This window comes from Vombatus ursinus, unplaced genomic scaffold (assembly GCF_900497805.2).
Source record: "Vombatus ursinus unplaced genomic scaffold, bare-nosed wombat genome assembly UNPS02014773.1, whole genome shotgun sequence".
Classification (NCBI taxonomy): Eukaryota; Metazoa; Chordata; class Mammalia; order Diprotodontia; family Vombatidae; genus Vombatus; species Vombatus ursinus.
Genome location: NW_020954551.1, coordinates 34,010,760 through 34,035,575, shown reverse-complemented (window position 1 = coordinate 34,035,575; position 24,816 = coordinate 34,010,760). Strand labels below are relative to the sequence as shown.

The 24,816-nt window shown below is 40.9% G+C and overlaps 1 protein-coding gene across 2 annotated transcripts in view; it reads right to left on the bottom strand.

The window, feature by feature from the left end:
* The window catches only part of IRAK2 (interleukin 1 receptor associated kinase 2), a 55,252-nt gene that overhangs the window by 17,326 nt on the left and 13,110 nt on the right, over positions 1–24,816 (bottom strand). For both annotated transcript variants that reach the window (XM_027863782.1, XM_027863781.1), the window contains exons 2-3: positions 17,360–17,542; positions 521–673 (exon numbers count right to left, since the gene is read on the bottom strand). In XM_027863782.1, coding sequence (XP_027719583.1) covers positions 521–673; positions 17,360–17,531 — 325 coding nt within the window. In that variant the 5' untranslated portion in view covers positions 17,532–17,542. The remainder of the gene's footprint in view (positions 1–520; positions 674–17,359; positions 17,543–24,816) is intronic.

Sequence of the window (24,816 nt, the reverse complement as noted above, 5' to 3'; positions counted from 1 at the left end):
TGGTATTCTCTTGACAAAGATATTAAAGCGGTTTGCCATTTTCTTCTCCAGCTCATTTTTAACAGACGAGGAAACAGAGGCAAACAGAGTTAAGAGACTTGCCGAGGGTCACACAGCTAGTTAGTGTCTGAGGCCAGATTTGAACTCAGCAAGATAAGTCTTCCTGACTCCAGGTCCAGCATTCTATTCACTGTGCCATCTAGCTTCCCATCAAGAATATCATAAGATGTTTGATTCTTTGCTAAACATATAGGTAAACTATATCTGTAGCATTCCCTTGATTTACTAATTTAGTAACCTTAACAGAAAAGAAAGAAAAAATTAGCCGTTACTGTTATTACCATCAACCTCATTCCTATTTGTGGGTAAGGCAGAGGACCTGGCCCAGTGCCTTAGGAAGGATACTCTTAGTAACTATGAAATGCGTGGCTGAATGTAGAGCTGACCTTTTCCAGGCTGATTCCATACTCTAGAAAACCTGCTTTTGTCCCGGGTCACCACACACTGTTCCTGGAAGTACCTGAGCTAGAGAAGGGGGTCAGTGCTGAGGATCTTGTAGGGCTGTGTTCCTGGATTTCCTCTGGTTTTCTTGCTGAAGACAGAGGGGACCTCCCAGGGCCCAGGGAGTCAGGAAGAGCATGAGAAGTACTGGCAATTTCAGGATTGGCACCCCCTAGAAACAGGAGAAAATGAGAAGAGCTAGAGGATAAGGAGAAAAGTCTGCCCTCATTAAGGCCCAGGAGACGGCTCTAATGCCATCTAACCCCCTCTGTTTGTGAGTCACCAGCTGTCTAGGACTCAGTCTCCTCATCCAAAACGAGGAAGTTGAACAAGGGATGGGGAACCTGCCGCCTTCTAGCCACCTGAGGCCTTCTAGGTCCTTGGGTGCAGCCTTTTGACAGAGTCAAAAGTTTTACAGGACAAATCCTTTTCTTAAAGAGATCTGTTCTGTAAAGTTTGGATTCAGTCAAAGGGCCGCACTTGAGGACCTAGAAGGCCACATGTGGCCTCAAGGCCCCAGGTTCCCCACCCCTGAAGAGGGTGTCTAAAGTATCTTTACTTCAACATGTTAAGGATCTGTGATTTTGAAAAGTGCTTTTGATAACCACTTAGCAAACTTTAAAGTGCTATATGTTATTACTGAAACCACTATTATTATATATTGTCATATTCTACATAATATATGAAAGTATTATTATTATTTTGTTGTGGGAACTCCACTGAGGCAGGAATCCATTGATATGGTCTAGTTCTGAAGCGCTGTCAGCTGAGGCTCAGAGAGACTCATACAGATAGTAAGTGAGGGGTTGGGCGGGGAGTGGGGGAAGGAGCCTCAGGCTCCCTGAGCCCAACACTCTGTCCCCTCTTGGCACACCGGCTCTCAAGGTCCCTTTAACGACATCTGATTCCCATGCACTACTCACCCAATGCTATAGAACACGATTAAATTTCCAGAAAGAAGCACACATTACAATTGTAGTAGCTCACATTCCAGAAAGCAGTTAGCCTTCTAGTAAAAAGAACATGGAACTAGGAGTCAGAAGACCTTGATTCTAGTCTGAAGTCGGCCTTGGGTATTGAGGGCTACATGGCTGTGGATAAATCACTTTGTCCCTCTGAGTCTCAATATCTTTAGCTTTAAAAAAAAAATGAATTAGGGGCAGCTAGGTGACGCAGTGGACAGAGCACCAGCCCTGGAGTCAGGAGGACCTGAGTTCAAATTTGGCCTCAGACACATAACACTCACTAGCTGTGTGACTCTGGGCAAGTTACTTAACCCTAATTGCCTCACAAAAAAAAAAAAATGAATTAAACTATTGTATTAGATATTCTCCTTTTTTTTTTTTTAAGGCAATTGGGGTTAAGTGACTTGCCCCTGGTCACACAGCTAGTAAGTGTCAAGTGTTTGGTCTGAAGCTGGATTTGAACTCAGGTCCTCTTGACTTCAGGGCCGGTGCTCTATCCAGTGCACCACCTCCCCATATTAGAGATTCTCTAAGGTTCCTTCCAGTTCTAAAGTCTTAGAAACACATAAATATCTACTACCATTTTTACAGATGGAGTAAATCGATAGCAAGGAAGAATTTCAGAATCCTAAAGTTAACTGTTGTCTCTACTGAGAAGGAAAATTTACCCTTGACCCTTCCGTGAGATTTCTGTCTTCATCCATTCAACAAACACTTATTAAGCACCTACTATGTACAAAGTACCATACCAGACACTGGGGAAGAAGCAGTGGAAGGTGTTTTAAGTTAGTGAAGAATCTCAATCCTAGACAATTTCAAAAAAAAAAAAAAAAAATTTGTTGTTCTGAGTCATTAGCTCCATTTCCTTCTCCAGCTCATTTTACAGATGAGGAAACTGAGGCAAACCGGCTAAAGTGACTTGCCCAGGATCATATAGCTAGTAAGTGTCTAAAGTCAAATTTTAACTCAGGAAGAGGAGTCTCCCTGACTCCAGACCCAGTGCTTTATCTACTGTGGTTATTCTCAAATACAAAGGATAACTGGGTCCTGAGCTGGTCATTTAATTTCTTGGTACCCCCAGGACACTGTCTAGGACTAGAAGTTAGAGAGAAAGTGCCAACATTCATTGATGAAGGGAATTCCTCACAGGGAGCTCCATCCACTGAAGTAATCACACACACACACACACACACAGGGTTGTTGGCTTCAATCCTTGAGTTAGGAGTTTTATGAGAACTGAATTCCCACAGAGGTCAGGTTACCCATTCAAAAACCCAGCATGAGTCAGTACTGGGAATGGGAAGAGAAATCCTTCTCAAATTGGTATGTCCCTCATTGGAGGCTTTGAGGAATGATGGGAAAACCACTGGACTCAGATTCCAGAGCAATGAGTTTCAATCCTGGCTCTTAGACATACTGCCAGCATCACCACAAACTGGTCACATTTCACCTCTTTGAGACTACTTGCTCATTTCAAAATGGGAATAATCATACTTCCAGTACCCCACTCCCCATAGGAGGGAGGGAAAACACTTTGTAACTTTAAAGCACCATCCATCAACATTTATTAAACACTTACTTTATGCCAGGCCCTGGGGATACAAGGACGAAAGGGCAGTCCCTGCCCTCCTGGAGCCATTAGAATATAAATTCTAATGGGGGAGACAACAGGTTGGCATGTCAGTATATTCAGAAAATATCTAAAGTAAATAATAAAGTTAGAAGGTGGTGCCTGAGCTGAGTTCTGAAGAAGGCCAGGGATTGCAAGAGGAAAGAAGAGAGAATTCCAGGTGTGGGGCACAGCCAAGGCAAATGCACAGGGTGCACTGTGAAATGTGTTCTGAATATCTGATGTACATTTGCCTAGTGCTTCATCATTTTCAAATCACTTTTCTCACAATTCTGTGACATAAGTAGTGCCAATATTGTCACCTCCACACTACAGATGAGGAAACTGAGGCTGAGAGAAGTGACTAGCCCAAGGTCAGAAACGTAGCTAGTAAATGACAGAGCCAGGATCCAATTTAGGCCTTCTGGCTCCAAGGCCGGACTCTTTCCTACACTGCTACCTTTCCCACTCCTGCCTTGAAGTTATAGGACCTTGGGCAATGCAATTAAGGTCAGTGTGGGTCTCAGTTTCCTCATCTGTAAAATGGGAACAATAATAATACCTGAAGTACTCACTTCACAGGTTTGTCGTAAGACTCACATGATAACTTTAGTATGTAATTTGTACTTATATACATGTATGCATGTGTGTGCATGAAATACATATGAGTACTAAGGTATTCGTGTGTAAAGTACTTTGCAAATTATAAAAAGTGATACCTGCACATCAATTATTATTAGCTGAGTGCTTGTGGTCTGTGAGTGAATTCTGTGTGACAGCAACTTTATGTTGGTCGTGTGTGTGTATGTAATTGTGTCTGCATGTGTCTTGTGTGTCTGTGCCCAAATCTGTGTTTGTCTGCCTGCGTTTCTATACTGGATACATTTTGGATATCTCTGTGAGTCTGTCTATTTGTCTGTAATTGTGTGTGGCGTGTATATGTATAGGGTGTGTGAGTTGTGTACTCATGTCCATCTCTCTTTGACTACTTGTGGGTTCTATTGTTCACTCTAGGGCCTAGTGGATATGTCATAAAAGAATCAATCCAAGATTGACAATGACCAGAATAACAGGGCGTTGGGTAGAAAGGATTGGAGAAAGCACAGCTCAAAAGTTCAAAGCTTCCCTCCTAGGCTTTTCCTTGCAGAACAGGCTTTGGAAATTCCCTGAGATAAACTGCCCGACCCAACACCTCTCTTCTCTACTGCCAACAAAGGACAAACAAAATGACATCAAGTTTACTTCCAGTGTTGACTCATGGTTCTGCTAAACCAAAAGAACCCTGCCCAAGAACAATGGGTCCAAAGTACCTCAGTGGGTCCAAAGTACCTATTTGTCTCACCCTGGAATAAGACTGGTTCCAATTCTAAGTTCTCAGCAGTCACAAATCCTGACTCTGCCTGGGCAATAGGCCTTGGCAAGAGAAGGTCAGGCCAAGTGGAATATTGGCCATTAACTGTATTAGAGGGGCAGCTAGATGGCACAGTGAATAGAGAACTAGCCCTAGAGTCAGGAGGACCTGAGTTCAAATGTGACCTCAGACACTTGACACTCACTAGCTGTGTGACCCTGGGCAAGTCACTTAACCCCAACCTCCTCACCAAAAAAAAAAAAAAAAAAAATTGTATTAGAGACCAAGGCTAAATTGTTGATAGATTTAGCTAGCATCCGCCACCTTCAGGACAGTAGCATTCTTTTCACTACATTCATTTGATTCCCACAACAACTCTGTGAGTCCAATAATGCAAATAATATTGTCCCCACTTTGCAAAAAAAGAAACAGAGACTGAGAGAAGCTATGGTCATTTATCTGTAAAGTATTTGGCATAGTAACTGACACATAGTAGGTGTTGTGTAAATGTTACTTGTTATTATCATTATTACTGCTCAATACACAGCTAGTCAGTAAAAGAGATAGAATTAGAACTCACAGATTCTATGTCTAATGTGCTTTATTTATGTTTTGTTTTATTTTAAAATGAAGAAGGATTTATTTTTCTCTCTCTCCCACCCACCTCACAACTTAAGAGAAAAAAAAGAAAGAAAAACCAAAGCCCTTCTTAAAAAATACGAGTAGTTAAGCAAAACAAATTCCCATCTTGGCCGTGTTTGAGAATGACTGTCTTATTCTGCATCCTGAGTCCAACCCTCTCTGTCAGGAGAAAAAATCATTATTCCCTCTGGAACCATAATTGGTCATTGTATTGTTCAGAGTTCTTATGTCTTTCAAAGTTGTTTGCTTTACGATGTCAGTTTTTATTGTAAAAAAGTTTCTCTTGGTTTGCTCACTTCATGTAAGTCTTTTGAGATTTCTCTGAAATTATCCCTTTCTTCATTTCTCATGGTACAATAGTATTCCATCACAGTAATATGCTATAATTTATTCACTATTTCCCAACTTGGGCACCCCTTTAGTTTCCAGTCTTTGCCACTACAAAAATTAAAAAAAAAAAAAAGGCTGCTATAGATTTTTTTTTTACATATCAATCATTTTCTTCTTTTTTTTTTTTAAACTCTTTGGGATATAAGCCTAATAGTGGTATGTTTAGGCCAAAGAGTATACACAGTTCAGTGACTTTTGGGGCATGGTTCCAAATTGCTCTCCAGAATGGCTGGACCAAGTTTCCAGCTCCACCAAGCACGCATGAATATGCCTATTTTTCTGCAGCCCCACCAACATTTGTCATTTTATACATATATAACCCAAATGAGGGTGAGCAAAAAAGTGAATTGGATACATGTGCAAAGACCATACCCCAAGACTAAAACTAAACACTGTCACCCAGAAAGCAGCCACTCTGAGAACTGAAGGAGCTTAGCATTTTCCCAAAGTGCTCTCTGGTGTGAGTGTGGGATTCCCAGAAACTGGTCCTTCGTGTTGAACAGATCAGGCAGGTGGCCAGCTGGAATCCTTCACAAGGATGTACTGGTTGATAGAGGGTGTTTCTCAGAACTACTGAAGCTAACAGGTCTTCGTGGTCAGAACTGATAGCAATAGCATAACAAGGACCACCCAGCACCTGGGCTCCCTCAGAAGGCTTCTAGCAGGAAGGCAGTGAAACTTTGGGAGATCTCTGAGGAGGCCAAATCCTTGCACTTGTAATCAGAGAGCAGCAAATGGAGCGAGGGGTAGATGGAGTTTCTCTCTTTCCCCACCCCCACACGTATTAGATTATGACCTTGTGATTTTCAAAAGGTCAGAAGATTTGGATTTCTTAACTGTGTCTTATCTTACCTTACTTTATCCTATCTTCTTATTTATCAGTGCCCCCAGGACACCAGGGGCTGATTTAAATCAGAGAGGCATATATAGGACACACTGAGGAAAGGTGGTGTCAGGATTCACTGACCCCAGGAGCCCAGAACTACATCTCAGGAGACCTTCCTGAGGACACCAGGAAAGGAGAAAAGGATTCTATAATCAGAAGCTGTGAGTTCATTCTTTGCCACATGTGCTAACTAAGCTTGACTCCACATTACCACAAACCACTTATATACTGTGTATGTACTTGTGGGAGGGCATGTCCCAGACTTTTAGGGGATGTTCTCCCCATATGGTATTGGTAAATACCCTTTTCTAAAAAAGAATTAGACTTGGATGACTGACAATGACTAAAATACGTACATGCAAGATGGCAGCTTATGAAGGATAGTACTAGAGAAACCAATTCTAGCCTCTGGGGTTCCTCCTAGTACACTGAGGGGAGAAATCATCAGTCACCATCTGGTGACTCAACCTGCCAGTCCACAGCCATTGGGAGTTGGGAAGTAGTGCTGGAGAAGGTGCTACCCTTCACGTACATGATCATTTAACCTCAGAACAACACAGTCTCTATGAAGCTGATGAGACTGTTCCCTCCAGCTGGAACACCTTCTTGTCCCCTACCCCATGAACACTTGTTGAATCCTACCTGGCCTTTAAGACTCAGATCAAATGACTGCCACTCCATGGAGTCTCCCCCTGACACTCTGGTCAGAAATGATCTTTCCTTCCTTGTATTCTGACATCTAGTTTAGATCTCTCCTACCTTTCCAGTGTTCATACACCTTACCCATCCCTATGTATGCTGCAGTCCAGTGACACCAGCCACCTTGCTGCTCCTCAGACACAATACTCCATCAAGGCGGCTAGGCGGCCTGATCAACAGGGTGCTGCCCTGGGAATCAGTAAAAACCAAGTTCAAGTCTTTCCTCAGTCACTTATTAGCTGTGTGACCCTGGGCAAGTCATTTAACTGCCACTAGTCTAAGTTTCTTCAACTGTAAAATGGGGGTAGTAATAGCACAGTGGTTAGACTGCCGAGCCCAGAATCAGGAAGAACTGAGTTCAAATCCAGCATCAGACACTTACAAGCTGTGGCCAAGTCACTATTGACCTCAGTTCTCTCATCTGTAAAATGGGGATAGTAATAGCATCAATCTCCCACGGTTGTTGTGAGGATAAAATGGGATAATATCTGTAAAAAACATTCTGTAAACTTTATAGCACTATATAAATTCTAGCTATTGTTATATTTGAGGGCAGCCAGGTGGTACAATGGACAGAGCTCTGGCGTGAAGTCAGGAAGACTCATCTTCCTGAATTCAAATCCAGCCTCAGACATTTACTAGCTGTGTGACCCTGGGCAAGTCACAGCACTGTTTGTCTCAGTTTCCTCATCTGTAAAATGAGCTAGAGAAGGAAATGGAAAACCACTCCAGTATCTTTGCCAAGAAAACCTCAGATGGGGTCAGGAAGAATCAGACACAACTGAAATGACTGAACAACAACATTATCATTTTTATTTCCTTTCACTGACTTTCACTCAAGTCTGACATTCTCTCCCTCCTCATCTCCACCTTTTAGTTTCCCTTGCTCCCTTGAGTCCCACCTTCTATAAAAGCCCTTCTCAATCCTCCTTAATGCTAATGCCTTCCCTCGAAGGTTTTCCCAGTTTATCCTATATATACCTTATTTGTACATAGTTGTTTGCATATTGTCTCCCCTGTCAGACTTTTGCCTTTCTTTGTAGGGTCACTTAATCCCTCTTTGCCTCAGTCTCCTCAACTATAAAATGGGCATAATAATAGCACCTACTTCATAGAGTTGTGAAAATTAAATGTGATAATATTTATAAAACTCTTACTACCGTGCCTGGCACACAGTAGGTGCTTAATGTTTACTGACTGATCTCTCCAATACTTTTAATTTATATTAGTGTCCTGTGCATAGCACTTAATAAGTGTTTGTTGATTGACTGATACAGCATACTGCTCTCTATTTTATCATAGTTCTTTGTCTGTCCTATCTGCCTACTAAACTATAAGTTCCACAAGAACAGGAAAACATCACCTTTCACTAGTACTTGGCACAGAAACTTAGAAAAGAGCCATGATTTCATCAGCATGAGTTCTTTCTCCTTCCACTGGTGCAAGTCTCAACCCTTAAAACATTTCATTTACTGCTGTGGCTAAAAGAAGAAAAAAGGAAAAAATCCCCTAAAAGTCCCCAAAGCTGTTTATAGTTAACAAAGTGCTTTGTTCACAACAACCCTATGAGGGAGAGAGTTCCAATACTATTAATGCTTTTTACAGAGGCAAGACTGAGGCTCAGGAGACAAAGGATGAAATGACCTACTTACTGAGTCTGAACCCAGGATTCAGACACTGGTCTCTTAACATCAAGTCCAATGTTTGTTTGTTTCTCCCCATTTATCCATGCTAGGGGCAGCTGGGTGGCGAAGTGAATAGAGCTCTGGCCTTGGAGTCAGGAGCACCTGAGTTCAAATCCAGCCTCTAACACTTAACATTTACTAGCTGTGTGACCCTGGGCAAGTCACTTAACCCCATTGCCTAGCCCCACCCCCCAAAAGAAAAAAAAAAGAGATAGCAGAATGAGCTAGTTTGGGCATCAGGGTGCCTGGGTTCAAATTCCAGCTCTGCCACTTACTAGCTCTGTGACTGTGTGTGTGTGTGTGTGTGTGTGTGTGTGACTTTCCGTCTATGGAGGAAGGAACATTTGTAAAATGAAGGAATTGAACTAGTTGATCTCTAAGAGACTTTTCAGCCAAAATCTAGTGAAATTTCTCTCTCATTTTGCTCATTTATAATTAGCTTACAAGGAGAAAAAGTTCCCTTAGAATGAAATTTTACCCTAAGGAAGGAAACGTCTTTTCTCCCCACATCAAGAAGAAATCTGGAAACTCTTGTTAAGAGTTATGCAATCAGAAGAAAAATCAATGACACAAATAGGAAACAGGAAAGAAAGTTCTGAAAATTTCCTAAGAGAATTCTGACTGCTAGCCTGTTGGCTATAACCCAAATAAATCCCTTCTGAGTCATCCGGTCAAAAGCCACTCTTGAGACTGAAACCATCTTTCTTCTCTTACGAAGTACTCAGGTCACTGAACCCTGTCAGCCTCAGTTTCCTTATCTGTAAAATGAGCTGGAAAAGGAAATAGCAAACCACTCCAACGTTAAGCCAAGAAAACCCCAAATATGATCATTTTTTCAGCCAGGACTGAAAAAAGACTGAACAACAAATCTAATACCTAGAATGCCCCGCCTCCTACTTCTGCCTCCTGGAATTCTTTGAGCCCTTCAAGACTCAGCTCTAGAGTCACCTCCTCTTGGAGGTCTTTCCTCCTTTCCCCAGTTGCCAGTGTTTCCTCTCCCACCCTGAAATTTTTTATTCAACTTGTATATAATTTATATTTATTTATTTGGACACTTATTTGTATTCATATGTGTGAAGGGAATTATGATTTTATACTAATCAATGTATGTATGATGAATATACTAATAGACTAGATTTTTTCAGAATTGCCTCTTCTAGTTTGTGAGTCAGAGCTCACAATGCAGCTTGAAATGATCAATCAAACCTTTGACAATGCTCACAATCACTAGCATCCTTGTGCCTGTGTACCTTAAGTAAGGCAAATCAAGATTGTAGAACCTGTTCCTGTCACAGAACTCTAGTCCTGTGACCCACCAAGTCATGACCCCCAAAGATTTGAACAATGCCGTTCCCACAGAACTTCAGGACACCTGCACCTTAGTGATTGTGGGATTTGTGGTCTGGTCCTGGAAAACCACTCTGGTCCTGGGACCAATTGTCAAAGCCACCTTCCCCTCTCCCTTCCCAGATTTCACCAGGTGGAATTCTGATCAAGGAAAATTCCCAATTTGCAAATCTGTTCCTCATAAGGAAACCAAAAGCAGCTACCTGATTACCGGCACTTTGTCTCTGGCCTGCTTTTTTCTCATTCTCAGGTTAGAGGCAGGCATAGTAAAATCCCATTAACATATGTAAAATACTTATTTGTACTTATTTGTATTTGTATCATTGGTTTGATAACTGTATTTCGATGTAATTGGTTTCCTTGGTAATCCCGTGTATTTTATCTTGTGCATTTAAAACATTATTCTGAGAAGAAGTACATAGGCTTCAATGGGGGGGGCATGCGACAAGACACAAAAAAAGTTAAGAATTCCTAGTCTACAGTCTTCAAATTCTTGATGATTTTACTTCCAAAAAAAAATAAAATTGAAATAACCTAGGTTATAAGAATCTAATCCTTGGGCTCTTCTCATTCAAACATTAGAGGAGCAAGATGACCATCAGTCAGACACACACACACACACACACACACACACACACACACACACACACTCTTAGCCACAAATATGGAAATGAAAAGCTTTTCATGTTTTTCCAGCCCAGGGTACTATCCAGGGGATTTTGGGGTGGGGGTTTGAGAGAGGGCTGCAGATATCTTACTGCACCTCCTGTGATTCAATTCAGGATGAAAATCCTGAGGTCAAGGAAAAAAAAAGGGGGGGGGAGTCAAGATCATGTGGAAGCACTGTAGCCTTCTTGCCTCTTCTCAACCTGCCCATCTCCATTCCATGCCTAAATTCCCTAGAGGAATGAGGTCATAGCCCTCTGGGGGGGGGGGGGGGGGAAGACCATGATGTTAATGGAAATTAAGGAAAAGTAAAATGGCATCCTCTCTCTTCAGCCCTTTCAACCTAGAAACAGACCGCTGTGGCTCCCACCTTTATCACTCCCCAATCCTGGCCTCTCTCGCTCTTACTGAGAGTGTCTGGCCAGAGTCCAAAAGTCTCTGATTCATTCCAGCTACGGCCAATGTCTTTGCTTCTCTCTGGTCACATTGTCAGATTTTCCTAAAGTTTGATTTGGAGGGAGGTGTCTCTCCCAAGATCCAGTGTATAGAGATCTGACTGGATAGAGAATTTGAGTGAGCGACTCTGGACATCTCAGGGAAAGTAGGTTATATGGGGGAGGGGGGGCAGGAAATATACTGTAGGAAGAGCTAGGAAAAACCACGGACAGGTGTTGCCTACTCCACAATTGGCTGAGGGGTGGCTTTGGTGCCCCAAATACCAAGTAACTAATCAGAATTTGTAAGTAACTGTTTAGGTTCTGCCAGCCTCTCTCTCCTTTTATTCAACTACTTTGACAGCAGTCAGAGTACCTTTTGCCTACTTAAATGCTCCAAGCTTGGGCACCTCTGCCAACCTGGAGAGGAAGAGCAGCAGCAGCAGTATTAGTAGCAGCAGCAGCAGCAGTAATAGTAGCAGCAGCTGCAACAGTAGCAGCAGCTGCAACAGTAGCAGCAGCCCAGTGCTCCACATGACACATAGTGCACTCTCACAAACCAGCCCTCTCAGTCATCCTCGTACAGTGATGCTTCACGACCCACGCAGCTCTTCTGCCTGCATTAACGCAGGCTGTCAGGGGACGGCTGACTGTGTTCTCTTGCCAACCTCTGAGTGTCTTTATCAGTACAAGGCCACTAGGCAGTGCCAGTGGATAGAACTCTAAGTCTGGAAGACCTGAGTTCAAACCCAATCTCAAGAACACTTGGGCAAGTGGCATAAGATGTTTGCCTCAGTTTCCTCAACTATAAAATGGGGATAATAATAGCACCTTCCTCTCGAGGCTGTTGTGTGGTTTAAATGAGATCATGAGCCATGACTATTAGGGTGTCAGTTAAGGTTCTTTGGCTCTCTCTCTCTCTTTCTCTCTCTCTGTCTTTCTCTAGCACAGATGACTGGATTGTTTTTATTCTAAGAACTGTGAGGCTTGAGGCTGCACGAGATAGTCATAAGCGCACTGAAAGGACACCCTGGATAAGTCACTTAATACCGACTCTCAGTGTCCCTCACTTGTAAAATGAAGGTGTTGAACTAGATGCTCTATAAATTACCTTTCTATTCTAAATCCTATAATTCAATGAGGTGATAGACAAACACACATTAGAGTGCTGGAGAAAAACCTGGGTTTGACCCCAATCCCAAATAAGCTAGTGACTTCGGGCTCTATCTCCCCATACACGTCCTTCTTTCTCCTGCCTTTGTTCAAGCTGTTTCCTCATGCCTGGGTCTTCCCCTTTTACAACCCTCAGCTTCCTTTAAAGCACTGCGGTCAGATCCAAATAGAAACCGAGCCACTAATCTGTACATGGGGATCCCTGTGGCTGAATGTTGACTTAGTTTTTAAATATAATGTTATCTATGCTCTATTGCATTTTTTTATTTATTTTGTCAAATACTTTTCTGTTACATTTTAATCTGGTTCAGCTCCACTAGGGAGTGTTATGAGCACCAGGAGGCTGGCTGCTGTGTGTTTGGCATCTCTGCTTTAAAGAACAGTTCAGATACCGCCTCCTCTGGGAAAGCCTCTGAGATCTTCCAATTCTCCTTCCCTACTCCCATGGGGACCCCAAGTTACTTTGTATTTGCTCTGTATATTTTGTGTCTATACTTATCTTCGTACAGGATATATGAGGATAAATGCAAAAATCAGTGCAGTACACTGTAATCTCTTTGGGAGATAGGACTATTTCATTTTTGTGTCTCCAGTTTGTAGCCCAGTGCATGGCATATAGTAGGTGCCTAATAAATGCCTAAAAAGATAAATAAATCTTTTAAGGTTTACAGAACATTTTTCTTACAGTTGATGCTCACTAAACATTTGTTGGGCCTAACCACATTGATTCAGACTGTTCACTGAAAAGTCAAATACTGAAGATGAACCTTAAATACTTTGGCCACAAAATAAGAAGACAGGACTTGTTGGAAAAGACCCTGATATTGGGAAAGATTAAAGGCAAAAGGAAAAGGGGATGACAGAGGATGAGATGAATAGATAGTGTCAGGGAAGCAATGAACGTGAGTGTGAACAGGCTTCAGGAGATAGTGGAGAAGAGAAGGGCCTGGTGTGCTGTGGTCCATGGAGTCACAAAGAGTTAGACATGACTGAATAACAACACCAAAATACAAACAAACAAACAAACATTAAAATGAAATGAATTGAGCAAGTCCTTTGATCTCGGTGAATTTCAGGTTCCTCATAACAAAAGGATTCCCATAGCATTATCACAAGGTTGTCCTAAGGTTCAGATGGCACAACCTATGTATAACCTGTTACCTAGCTCAGTCCCTAGCTGTTTACATGTTATCTCTCCCAGTAGACTGTGAGCTCCTTGAGGGCAGGGACTGTCTTTTGCCTCTCTTTGTATCCCCAGAGCATAGTACAGTGCCTGCTACACCGAGGTAGGTCCTTACTAAGTGTTTATTGACTAACCACAGAGCATATGTAGACTTTGAAGCACTACATTAATGTCAGTTATCATTATTCTAATTCCATCGTCTGCCCAGAGCACATAATATGGTTCTGAGGTTAGCTGGCACTCTGAGGGATCTGAGGCAGCAGGAGGCAGAAGCAGGCATGGTAAGACAAAGAAACATCTAGCAGAAGAGAAAACTAAGGCTCAGAAAAATTAAGTGATTAGGCCAGGGTCCCACAACTTCCTATTTCTGGAGCTGAGTCAAGAACCTAGGACTTCTCAGTCCAAGATCAGGACTTTTTCTGTTCCCTGGGCAACAAGAAGGCATAGTTTCTAGAAGGCCACAGTTCCAAAGAAGGGTTAGTGAATAGTTTCAAAGGGAAAATCGCATACTACATGAATACTATTCAATAACTACATGAAAGATCATTCCAAATCACTAAGAGGATAAAAGCAAATTTAAATGACTCTTGAATTTTCACCTAATATCCATAAAATCAGGAAAGATGATAAAAAGAAAGAAACCGTGTTCAGAAGAGCTATAGGAAGAAATATACTAACTTGTTGTTGGCAGAGCTATGAATTGAATTGGTCCAACCATTCTGGAAAAAGTTTTGGAATCATGCAACAAAAGTCACAAAACTGTTTAAATTTCCTTTGACCTAGAGATCCCACTAGTGGGCATATACCCTCAAGGAGGTTAAAGATAAAAACAAAGTACTCCTATTCATACTTTTTTGGTAACAAAAATAAATGGAAATAAGGTGAGTAGATGAACTATTGGTAGAGCAAATTGTGACATATGAATACTATTTAATATCATTTCACTTCAACAAACAACAAATATAAGGAATTTATAGAAGCATGGGAAGATATACAAACTCAACCAGAGTGAAGTAAGTAGAATCAGAAGAGTGACATTTCAAAATACATAACTATAAAAATGTAAATGAGTAGAATACTAAAATGCAGAGAAATGATGAGTAATTATAATATCACCTCTTGTTGGTAGGGGATAAGGGTGCAGAATGTTGCAAACACAGTTAGATAAACCCATGGTACAGGCTGGTTTTGTCTGACTGTTTTTCTTTGTTACTGATAAAGACTCTGGGAGAAGATGGTACAGTCATTCAAAATGCATGAACAAAATTGTTTAATTAGTGGCAGACTTAATATGATTTGAAGAATTTTAAAAGTTGCTTTCCCCTGGTCAAAAAAACAACCAAAAACTTTCATCAATTTATTTCATTGCCTGAAATCTCCACCATTAAAGTCATTGCTTTAGGTTCCTCCTCTCTCTCCAGAAGACTCATTAATTATAACCATGTTACTCAGTTGAGGTCAGTGTCAAATTAATACAACAGCTATCATTAACACATTAGTATGGATGTGATCATCAGAATAGCTGGATGGCAGATTATCAAGGCACTAGGTTGACCTTGCACATGTATTAGCTATGACTCATTAAGAAACCTTTCTTCCTCCTCCCCACACCCCCTCTTCTGGGCCTGTATCTCAGTATCTTCCTTTTTTTTTTTTTTTTTTGTAATTTTTAAAATTTTATACTCAAATACAAAATTAGAAAAGAAAAAAAAACATTGCCATATACACAGCAGACCATAAGATAACAGTCAAGATAAAACAATAAATTTCCATTTCAAGAAAACCTATATAATAAATACTACACATTGTTTTCAAAGCTGCCCAGCTTTTCTTTGCTTCCTTGTTGATTTTCTTTTGTTCTCTGCTGTGCACTTTTTACTTTATTTTCTTCTCCTCTCTTCCTCCTTTCCCCTCATCCTGAAGGTTACAATTAAGCATGGATACACACACACACACACACACACACACACACACACACACACACACACACAGATATCTATGAACATAGACATATATACACTCAAACACATATATGTAAGACTGAGCTATGCTTCTTTCCTCCTATCATCTCTTTCTCTGAAGGTAGATAGCATCTTCCTCCTAAGTCCAAATCTTTCCATGTTTTTTCTAAATTAACCAACTCATCATTTCCTATACCATAGCAATATTCATTTCTGCATTCAAACGGCATCTTCCTTTACAGGATCTTTGAGGTTAATTTGGGTATTTATAATAGTAAGAATGATTTATTGCTCAAAACTGTTCTTAAAGCAATACTGTTGTTACTATACAGAATGTTCTCTTGGTTTTACTCATTTCACTCTTCATTATTTCATGGAAGTCTCTCCATGCTTTTCTAAAATCATTGAGTTCATCATTTCTTATAGCAGAGTAATATTCCATCATGAACATATACCACAATTTGTTTAGCCATTCCCCAATTGAGAGGCATTCCTGCAATTTCAAATTCTTTGCCACCACAAAGAGAGTTGCTATAAATATTTTAGAGCATTAAGGTTCTTTTTCATTTCCCCTAATCCTCTTGGGAAACAGACCTAATAGTGGAATGGCCAGGTCAAAGGGTAGAGGCAGTTTAGTAACTCTTTGGGCATAATTCCAAATCTCTCTCCAAAATGGATGGATCAGCTCACAGATTCACCAGCAATGAATTAAGGTCCCAATTTTTCCACATCCCCTCCAACATTTGTCACTTTACCTTTCTATCATTTTAGCCAATCTGATAGATGTAATATGATATCTCAAGGTTGTTTTAATTTGCATTTCTCTAATCAATAATGATTTAGAGCATTTTATATAACTAGAAATTGTTTTGATTTCTTCATCAGAGAACTGCCTGGTCATATTGTTGACCATTTCTCAAATTGGGAATGACTTGCATTCTTATAGATTTGACAAAGTTCTTTATATATTTGAGATATGAGACCTTTATCTGAGGAACTATCTATAAATTTTTCCCCCAGTTTTCTGCTTTCCTTCTGATCCTTGGCTATATTTGTTTTATTTGTACAAAATCTTTTTTAATTTAATGTAATCAAAATTATCCATTTTACATCTCACAACACTCTCTATCTCTTGTTTGTTCATAAATTGTTCACCTATCCATAAGTCTGATAGGTAATATGTTCCATGTTCTTCAAATTTTCTTGTAATATCTCCCTTTATATCTAGGTCATGTATCTATTTTGACCTTCTCTCGGTAAATGGTTTAGGATACTGGTCTATGCCCAATTTCTGCCAGACTGCTTTCCAGCTTTCCCAGCAATTTTTACCAAATAATGCATTCTTGTCCCAAAAACTTAAGTCTTTACACTTCTCAAACACTGCATAGCTATATTTGTTCTCTGCTGATCATATGTCTGCTCTGTTCCACTGATCTACCTTTCTATTTCTTAGCCAGTACCAGATGGTTTTGATAATTACTACCTTATAACATAGTTTAAGATCTGGTACTGCTAAACCTCTTTCCTTTACATTTTCCCCCCATTAGTTCCTGTGATATTCTTGACCTTTTGTTCTTCCAAATGAATTTTGTTATTTTTTCCAGCAGCATAAAATAATTTTTTGATAATTTAATTAGGATGACATTGAATATATAGATTAATTTTGGTGAAATTGATATTTTGTTATATTGGCCCTGCCTACCCACAAACAATTAATATTTCTGTATATCAGTGTGAATGGTGATGATGAAAATGACTCTGTGTACCTTTAGAGGGGGTACTGCTGACAAGGGAGGCAGAACCGAGCCACACCCAGCCACAGCGTGACCAAGCCTACCAGGGTAGGGTAGGGGCGCCTGTTACTCACAGTCCAGGATGACTTGGGCTGCTCGGTAGAGCTGGAGTCGGTACAGGAGGTCCAGGAGCTGCTGCACTGTGGCCTGCCTCATCCCCCACCACCACAGCAGCTCTCGAGTGATGCTGATACCTTGGATTCTCTCCATGGACTTGATCTTCCTCAGCTGGGTCTGGTCTGTCATCACATAAGAGGCTAAATAGCAAACAGAGAGCATTCCCAGTTAGCCAGGCCTCGAGGCAGGCAGAGGGGCCTTTATCGAGATCTCTAAGTGGGGCTGATCTTAACAGAGATAGACTAAGTAGTTGCCGGCAGGGCACACTATGGAGAGCAATGTAAGTCACCCCTCTCATCTCCTTCCCACCCAATGCCTCCTTTCCCAGTCCCCCAGATTGCCACAGAGCCCGAAATGATAACATTTGGATTTAGTTCTTTGGATTAAGCTACTAGGCCTCTAGGAAATCCATGGTAAAATGTAAATCTGTTATCCCCCATTACTAGTGTTTTCCCTTGCAGACATCTTTCCATTTAGACTCTGCATATCTTACATGCACTTAGTCATTTGCCTGGTGTTTCCCTTATTAGAATGGGAGCTCCTTGAAGGCAGAGAGAATTTTTTGGTCTTTCTTTGCATCCCCAGGGCTTAGTACAGTGCCTACAGCTCCCTTTTAAAGGCTGTTTTCCCCATTAGAATGTAAGCTCCTTCAGTATAGAGAATTTTTTTTAGGAGCACAGTAGTAAACTCTTAATAAATGTTGGTTGGATATTTGTAATGGGTTTTGTGTTTCTTGCCTTCTCAACGAATGGGTAAGGAAGGAGGGAGAGGGAGATCATTCCAAATTCAAAATTAAAATAAAATGAATTAAAATAAAAATGATTTTTTAAAAAAAATACTGGTTAATTGATTGCATCCTCAGAGCTTAGCATAGAAAGCAATTAATAAATGCTCATCTAATGAAAGACTGGAGGATCAACACATTAACATATGACAACATCCAGCATGGATGAAAAACCTCAAGCTTGAGATGTCAGCACATAGTAAGAGGGAGGGAAAAAAGGAAGAGAAGTAATGGGGGAAAGAAAGATCTAAAATGTGGAAGAGGTATATTCTGTGGAACACTGTAAGTCATACTCAAGAAAGAAAGAAAGATCTAAAATATGGAAGAGGTATACTCTGTGGAACGTTACAAGTCATATTCCAAGAAAGAAAAAAGGAAAGAAAGAAAGAAAAAGAAAGAGAGAAAGAAAAAGAAAGAAATTTATTTTGCCTCCCACCAACTTTGAAGTTCATCAAATGAATGGTCTGTTGTATTTCACCAACAACCTGTGGTTTCCTCGTCTGGGAACTTTCTACACCCAAACCAATGACAACTGGTTTTAGAGAGTTGCCTGAGGCCCATTAAGGTTAAGTCCTTAGCCAAGGTCACAGTTTTGACTGGGGATTGATTACATGTGTTTTAGGAAAAATAGTAAACAGACCTAGAAGGAAGACTCTTACTCTGACACAGAAGATTGTCCCAGTTTGAGGGAAAAAAACCTGGAGCTTCTAGGGAATCATTATCATCATCATTTATATAGTGCTTACAAAGTTTTGAGAGATGTCTGGATATATTCTCTAAATGGATCCTCATAACATCCCTGAGAAGTAAACACTTTTAGATATGGTTATCTCCACTTTACAGATGAGAAAACTGAGGCTAAGATAGGCTGAGTGATACATATGGAAAAGAGCAGTCTTAGGAAGCAGTCTTAGGAGTCAGAAGTCCTAGATTCAGTGACTCTTACTGAATGTCATAGGCAAGTTGCCTGGTCTCTCGACTCAGTTTCCTCACCCTGTGGTGATGAACTGCTCTACCTTTTCAAGAATGTTATAAGGGGGGCAGCTAGGTGGCACAGTGGATAGAGGTCCAGTGTTGGAGTCAGGAGGACCTGAGTTCAAATGAGGCCTCAGACACTTGACACCTACTAGCTGTGTGACCCTGGGCAAGTCACTTAACCCTGATTGCCTCACCCCCCGCAAAAATGCTGTAAGGACAGTGAAGGGAAAAATGATTACCATCCATTTACAAGTATAATATAATATTATACTATACTATATATTAAACTATATACACTATACTACACTATAATATATTAAAACACTAATGAGAATGTGATCTTGTCCAATTATAAACTTGGCAGAGGCACTGCCCCCTTAAAAATAACATCATCAGGAAAGAAGATTTAGGGAAGGCTGAGGGGCAGCTAGGTGGTACAGTGGATAGAGCTCTGGCCTTGGAGTCAGGAGGACCTGAGTTCAAATCCAGCCTCAGACACTTGACACTTACTAGCTGTGTGACTCCGGGCAAGTCACTTAATCCTGATTGCCTCAACAGAAAAAAAAAAGAAGCAGAAGAAAAAGAGGGAAGGCCGACCTACATGTGGACATTAGGCACTATAGTAAATGAAATAGCCATGGTTTCTGACTCAAAGGAATATATCATTGGAGAGAGATGCATTGTTTCATAGAGATCATCTGTATAGGGGAAGCAGCGGGCAGCAGTAAAGCCTGATGAGCATGGGAGTCAAGATCAAGGTTAGAATCCTGGCTTTCGACATGACATACCAGTTAATTTCTTTGAACCTCAGTTTCCACATTTGCAAAGTGGCTCTCTGTGTGTGTGTGTGTGTGTGTGTGTGTGTGTGTGTGTTTACAGTAAAAGGTCAGGAAGCATAAAGCTGGAGTCATCTGGGTAAACCTGGGCAAGACGCTCACCCTCTTAATGCCCTCAGATAAACTCTGTTAAGATTATAAGCCTCTGAACAGAAAGAAGGTTGATCTGCATTGATAAAAGGAGTTTTCACACTGGGAGTTCCCTATGCTAACAAAATCCCAGGTCCAGCCCAAATATTTGCATGACCTACCTCAGATTATGATAATCAAATGAAAAAAACATAATTAACAGCACCATGAAAATAAAACACTATGTGAGGATGTTCCAGTGGACCTCTGCTCATATCAAAGTGATGACTCCCCCCACCATGCAGACTGCAATCCTTTCATTCTATGTGTTTCACAGTAGGCCCTTAGTAAGTGCTTACTGATTGATGGAACCACAAAGATAATTTTATCAGGCATTTATGCTGTACATGTATTTATGAGATCAGCGAATTTAGATTTGGATACGACTTCCAAGATTACTTATGCTACATCGCTGCCTCATTTTATGTCTTATTTTATCCTAGACTTAAAACATCAAATAAAACAAGCATTTACATATACTTGGTAGAATAGAAAAGGAGGATCATACATGAAACTGCAAATTTCTGTTCCATACAGTTTATGCTTCTGTTAAATATAATAAAATTCAACATATAATTTTCAAAGCAATCCTGCTTATTTGGCTTTTTTTTCCCATTCTCTTTTGTGAATTTTCTGTGAAACTGGGCAAAGACCAACATCTTACATCCTATACCAAGATAAAGTCAAAATGGGTACATGATTTAGATATAAAGACCGATACTACAAGCAAACTAAGAGAGCAAGGAATAGTTTACCTACAGATCTATGGAGAAGGGAAGAATTTATGACCAAACAAGAGATGGAGAACATTATGAAATGCAAAATGGATGACTTTAGTTACATTAAATTGAAAAGTTTTTGCACAAACAAAGCCAATCCAACCAAGATTAGAAGGGAAGCAGAAAGCTGGGAAACAATTTTTACAGCCAGTGTCTCTGATAAAGGCCTGATTTCTAAACTATATAGAGAACTGAATCAAATTTATAAGAATATAAGTCATTCCCCAGTTGACAAACGATCTAAGGATAAGAACAGGAAACTGTCAGATGAAGAAATTAAAGCTATTTATAGTCACATGAAAAAATGCTCTAAATCACTATTGATTAGAGAAATGCAAATCAAAATGACTCTGAGGTATCACATCACATCTATCAGATTGGCTAATATGACAAAACAGAAGAATGATAAACATTGGAGAAGATGTGGGAAAATTGGAACACTAATGCATTGTTGGTGGAATTGTGAACTGATCCAACCAGAGAACAATTTGTAACTATGCCCAAAGGGCTATAAAATTGTGCACACCCTTTGACCCAGCAATACCACTTGTAGGGCTATATCCCAAAGAGATCATAAAAATGGGAGAAGGATATATATGTACAAAAATATTTATAGCAGCTCTTCTTGTGGTGGGAAAGAATTGGAAACTGAGGGGATGCCCATCAATTGGGGAATGGCTAAACAAGTTGTGGTATATGGAATACTATTGTGCTATAAGAAATGATGAGCAGGCAGACTTCAGAAAAACCTGGAAAGACTTATATGAACTGATGCTGAGTGAAGTGAGCAGAACCAGGAGAACATTGTACACAGTAACATCCACACTGTTCGATGACTGACTTTGATAGACTTAGCTCTTCTCAGCAATGCAAGGATCTAAGACAATTCCAAAAGTCCCACGATAGAAAATGCTATCCACATCCAGAGAAAGAACTATGGAATCTGAATGCAGATCGAAGCATACTATTCGCTCTTCTTTTCTTTTGTTGTTTTGTTTTTTTCTTTCTCATGGTTCCTCCCATTAGTTCTAATTCTTCTTTAGAACATGACTAATGTGAAAATATGCTTAATATGAATGTATAAGTAGAGCCTACATCAGATTGCATTCTGTCTTGAGGAGGAAGGAGGAGAGGGAGGGGGAGAAAATATAAAACTGGAAGTGAATGTTGAAAAACAAAAATAAAAATAAATTATTTTAAAAAAAACTACTCCAATGACCCTCTCTACTTTCTTTTCTTAATGACAACTTGATCCCCCTCTTCTTACCACTTCCGCCTCCCGTATAAAATAAAAGAAAATGAGAAGTTTGGATTCAGTGACCTCTAAGGGTCCCTCTCATTCTAAATCTATGACTATGATCCCAATTCAGTGTCCCTTTCTAATTCACCAAATTCCTTCTTTTTACACTCAAGGATCCTGAGTTCCCCTATCTTAAGGACAAGGACTGAGAGATTATAACTGTTCTGCATGGCCCTCTAAGTCACCAGCTAGGTGGCACAGTGCATGGACATACTGGATCTGGGCCTTAGTTTGAATCCTGCTTCAGATGCTTATCAGCTGTGCGACCCTGGGCAAGCCATGGAACCTCTGCCTGCCTCAGTTTCTTCATCTGTAAAATGGGGATAATAATAGCATCTACCTCCTTGGCTTGTGATGAGGATAAAACTAGATAAAGTGCTATACAAATACTGACTATTAATAGTCTAATCGGGAAGCTAGCCTTTTTTTAATAGTCTCACTGGTAGTAAATAGAAGAACCAGAATTCTAATTCAGGGCCTCACCGTGACTGACTCTGCTTCTGTCTGTGTTTTTGCTCCAAGCCAACCTTGCTACTATTACCACCACCGCCACCACCACCACAGACCATTACTCTCCTCCTTAAAAACTTGCTCTCAACGAAGTATACTGAAAATTGATTCCTACTGAGGAGAAAACTGCTACTAACAGTTTCATGCATGTCCTGTCCTCATGAAAATGGTATTCGAACAGGAGATAAAGTCTCATTTTGGGCATAGGGAGATGGGGAGTTGGGGACTTCTTCATGCCCCTGAAGTCATGCCAGCCTGGAAAGTGGTCTGTGTCAGAAAAGGAGTCCATGCTGAGGGAGGCTGATGCTGGCTGGTCCTAGGCTGTCAGTAACTTTCGTAACTGCCACATCCACCCCACCTCAGGCACCAAATCTACCCAGGAGGAGCGAGGAAATAATTCAGAGCACAGGGAGGGGAAATGACGTGCGAAGAATCAGTTTACTGGCTTAGCCACCTGAGTCACGAGAAGTCCCCAGACACCATCCTGTTTGCGGAAACTTATCATACCATCGTCACAGGGCTTAAGGTACCTTAAGAGGAACACAGTGTATCCTGGACTGAACTTCCACATGCCCAGAGTCTCTGGATTTCTTTTAGCCCACTTCCCTCCCCAACCTATGGAGAAAGAGAAGCATTAAGGACAGAGCTCTAGTCATGGGATACCGGAGATAAGGGGGTTAGGACTGACTCTATGAATTCATGATAGGACCTTGAACATCTCACTCTGCCTGTTTGAGCCTCCAGCACAGTCCTCTGAAAAGCAGAGGGTTCACACTCGAGGATTTCTGAGGGCCCTTTCAATTACAAGGGTGAGATGAGAGAAGTTGCTAAGTCACCCAAAGAAAGTACTTTATTTCCTGAGAATGAGAGAAATCTCAAGGGAGGCTAGAAGCAGGTGGGCGATCGTGAGCTCCTCGAGGGAAGGGTCAAGTTGTTTTTATCTTATCCCCAGCACTTAGCACAGTGACGACAAATTCGTAATGACACAAAGGAAGCCCTCGATAAGCGTCTACTGTGGGGTGAGGAGGAGGTTTCCCCCAGCCCCAGCCTGTAGCCTAGGAAATTAACTCCTCTTTTAGGAAAACTGTGAATAGAACCCTAGCTGAGGCTAGGAGCCCAAGACAAAGTTTCACTGAATGTCTCTTTTTCTCATCTATAGTGTGAAGTGCCCATTCACCATCCTCCCCTCCATAAAGTCCACAAATCATAGACAGACCTGAAAGTCCCTGAGAATCCATCCCTTCTGCCTCCTTGTCTCCCCCGGACACTGAGGCTGGGTGGGGCCCTGTGTGGGCCAAGGTAGAAAGGGTTCCACCCTGAGTGGGAGGTTAAAATAGCGTGCTTAAAAACTTGTAGTATGATTTAGGATTCAAGAAACCTTAGAAATCATCTAACCCAAACTCCTCATTGAACAACCAAAAGAATATATTAAACCCATTCTATGTGGCAGATGTAGATGAGAAAGATACTTCTATTCCACCTCTGACATATACTTGTGTGACCTTGGGTGAGGTCATTAAATCTCTTCAGGCCTCTGTTTCCTAGTCGGTAAAATGAAGGGGTTAGACCAGAAGACCTCTAAGGTCACCTCTCACTTAGAATCTATGATCCAAGGAAGCCAAAGGTTTATTGACCTTGTTCAACATCCCTGGTTAATAAATTAGAGTCTGGATTCCACCCCGGTCAGACTAAATCCAATGCCCTTTCGGCAATTCATCAAAAACAGCCCAGATCCCAAGAGATGCTTGCCTCTTTAAATGATACACACTTTTCACTTCAACGACATAGACAAGTATCCAAACATATGAGCAAGAATGGGAGAGTACAAAATGTTTCTGTTTTTAAAGACCCCTCCTGCCCCACTCCCTACCCCAAGCTAAGGAGATTTCGCAGCCTTTTACAAGTAACCCAGTCTAGTATAAAACAACCCTTCCAAAGCAGGTATTCCACCTCCTATATAACTTAATTCTTTACTGCTGCTGTTGTTCACTTCTTTCAATCGTGACTTGATTTGGGGTTTTCTTAGCAAAGATACTGTAGTGGTTTGCCATTTCCTTCTCCAGCTCATTTTATAGATGAAGAAACTGAGGCAAACAGG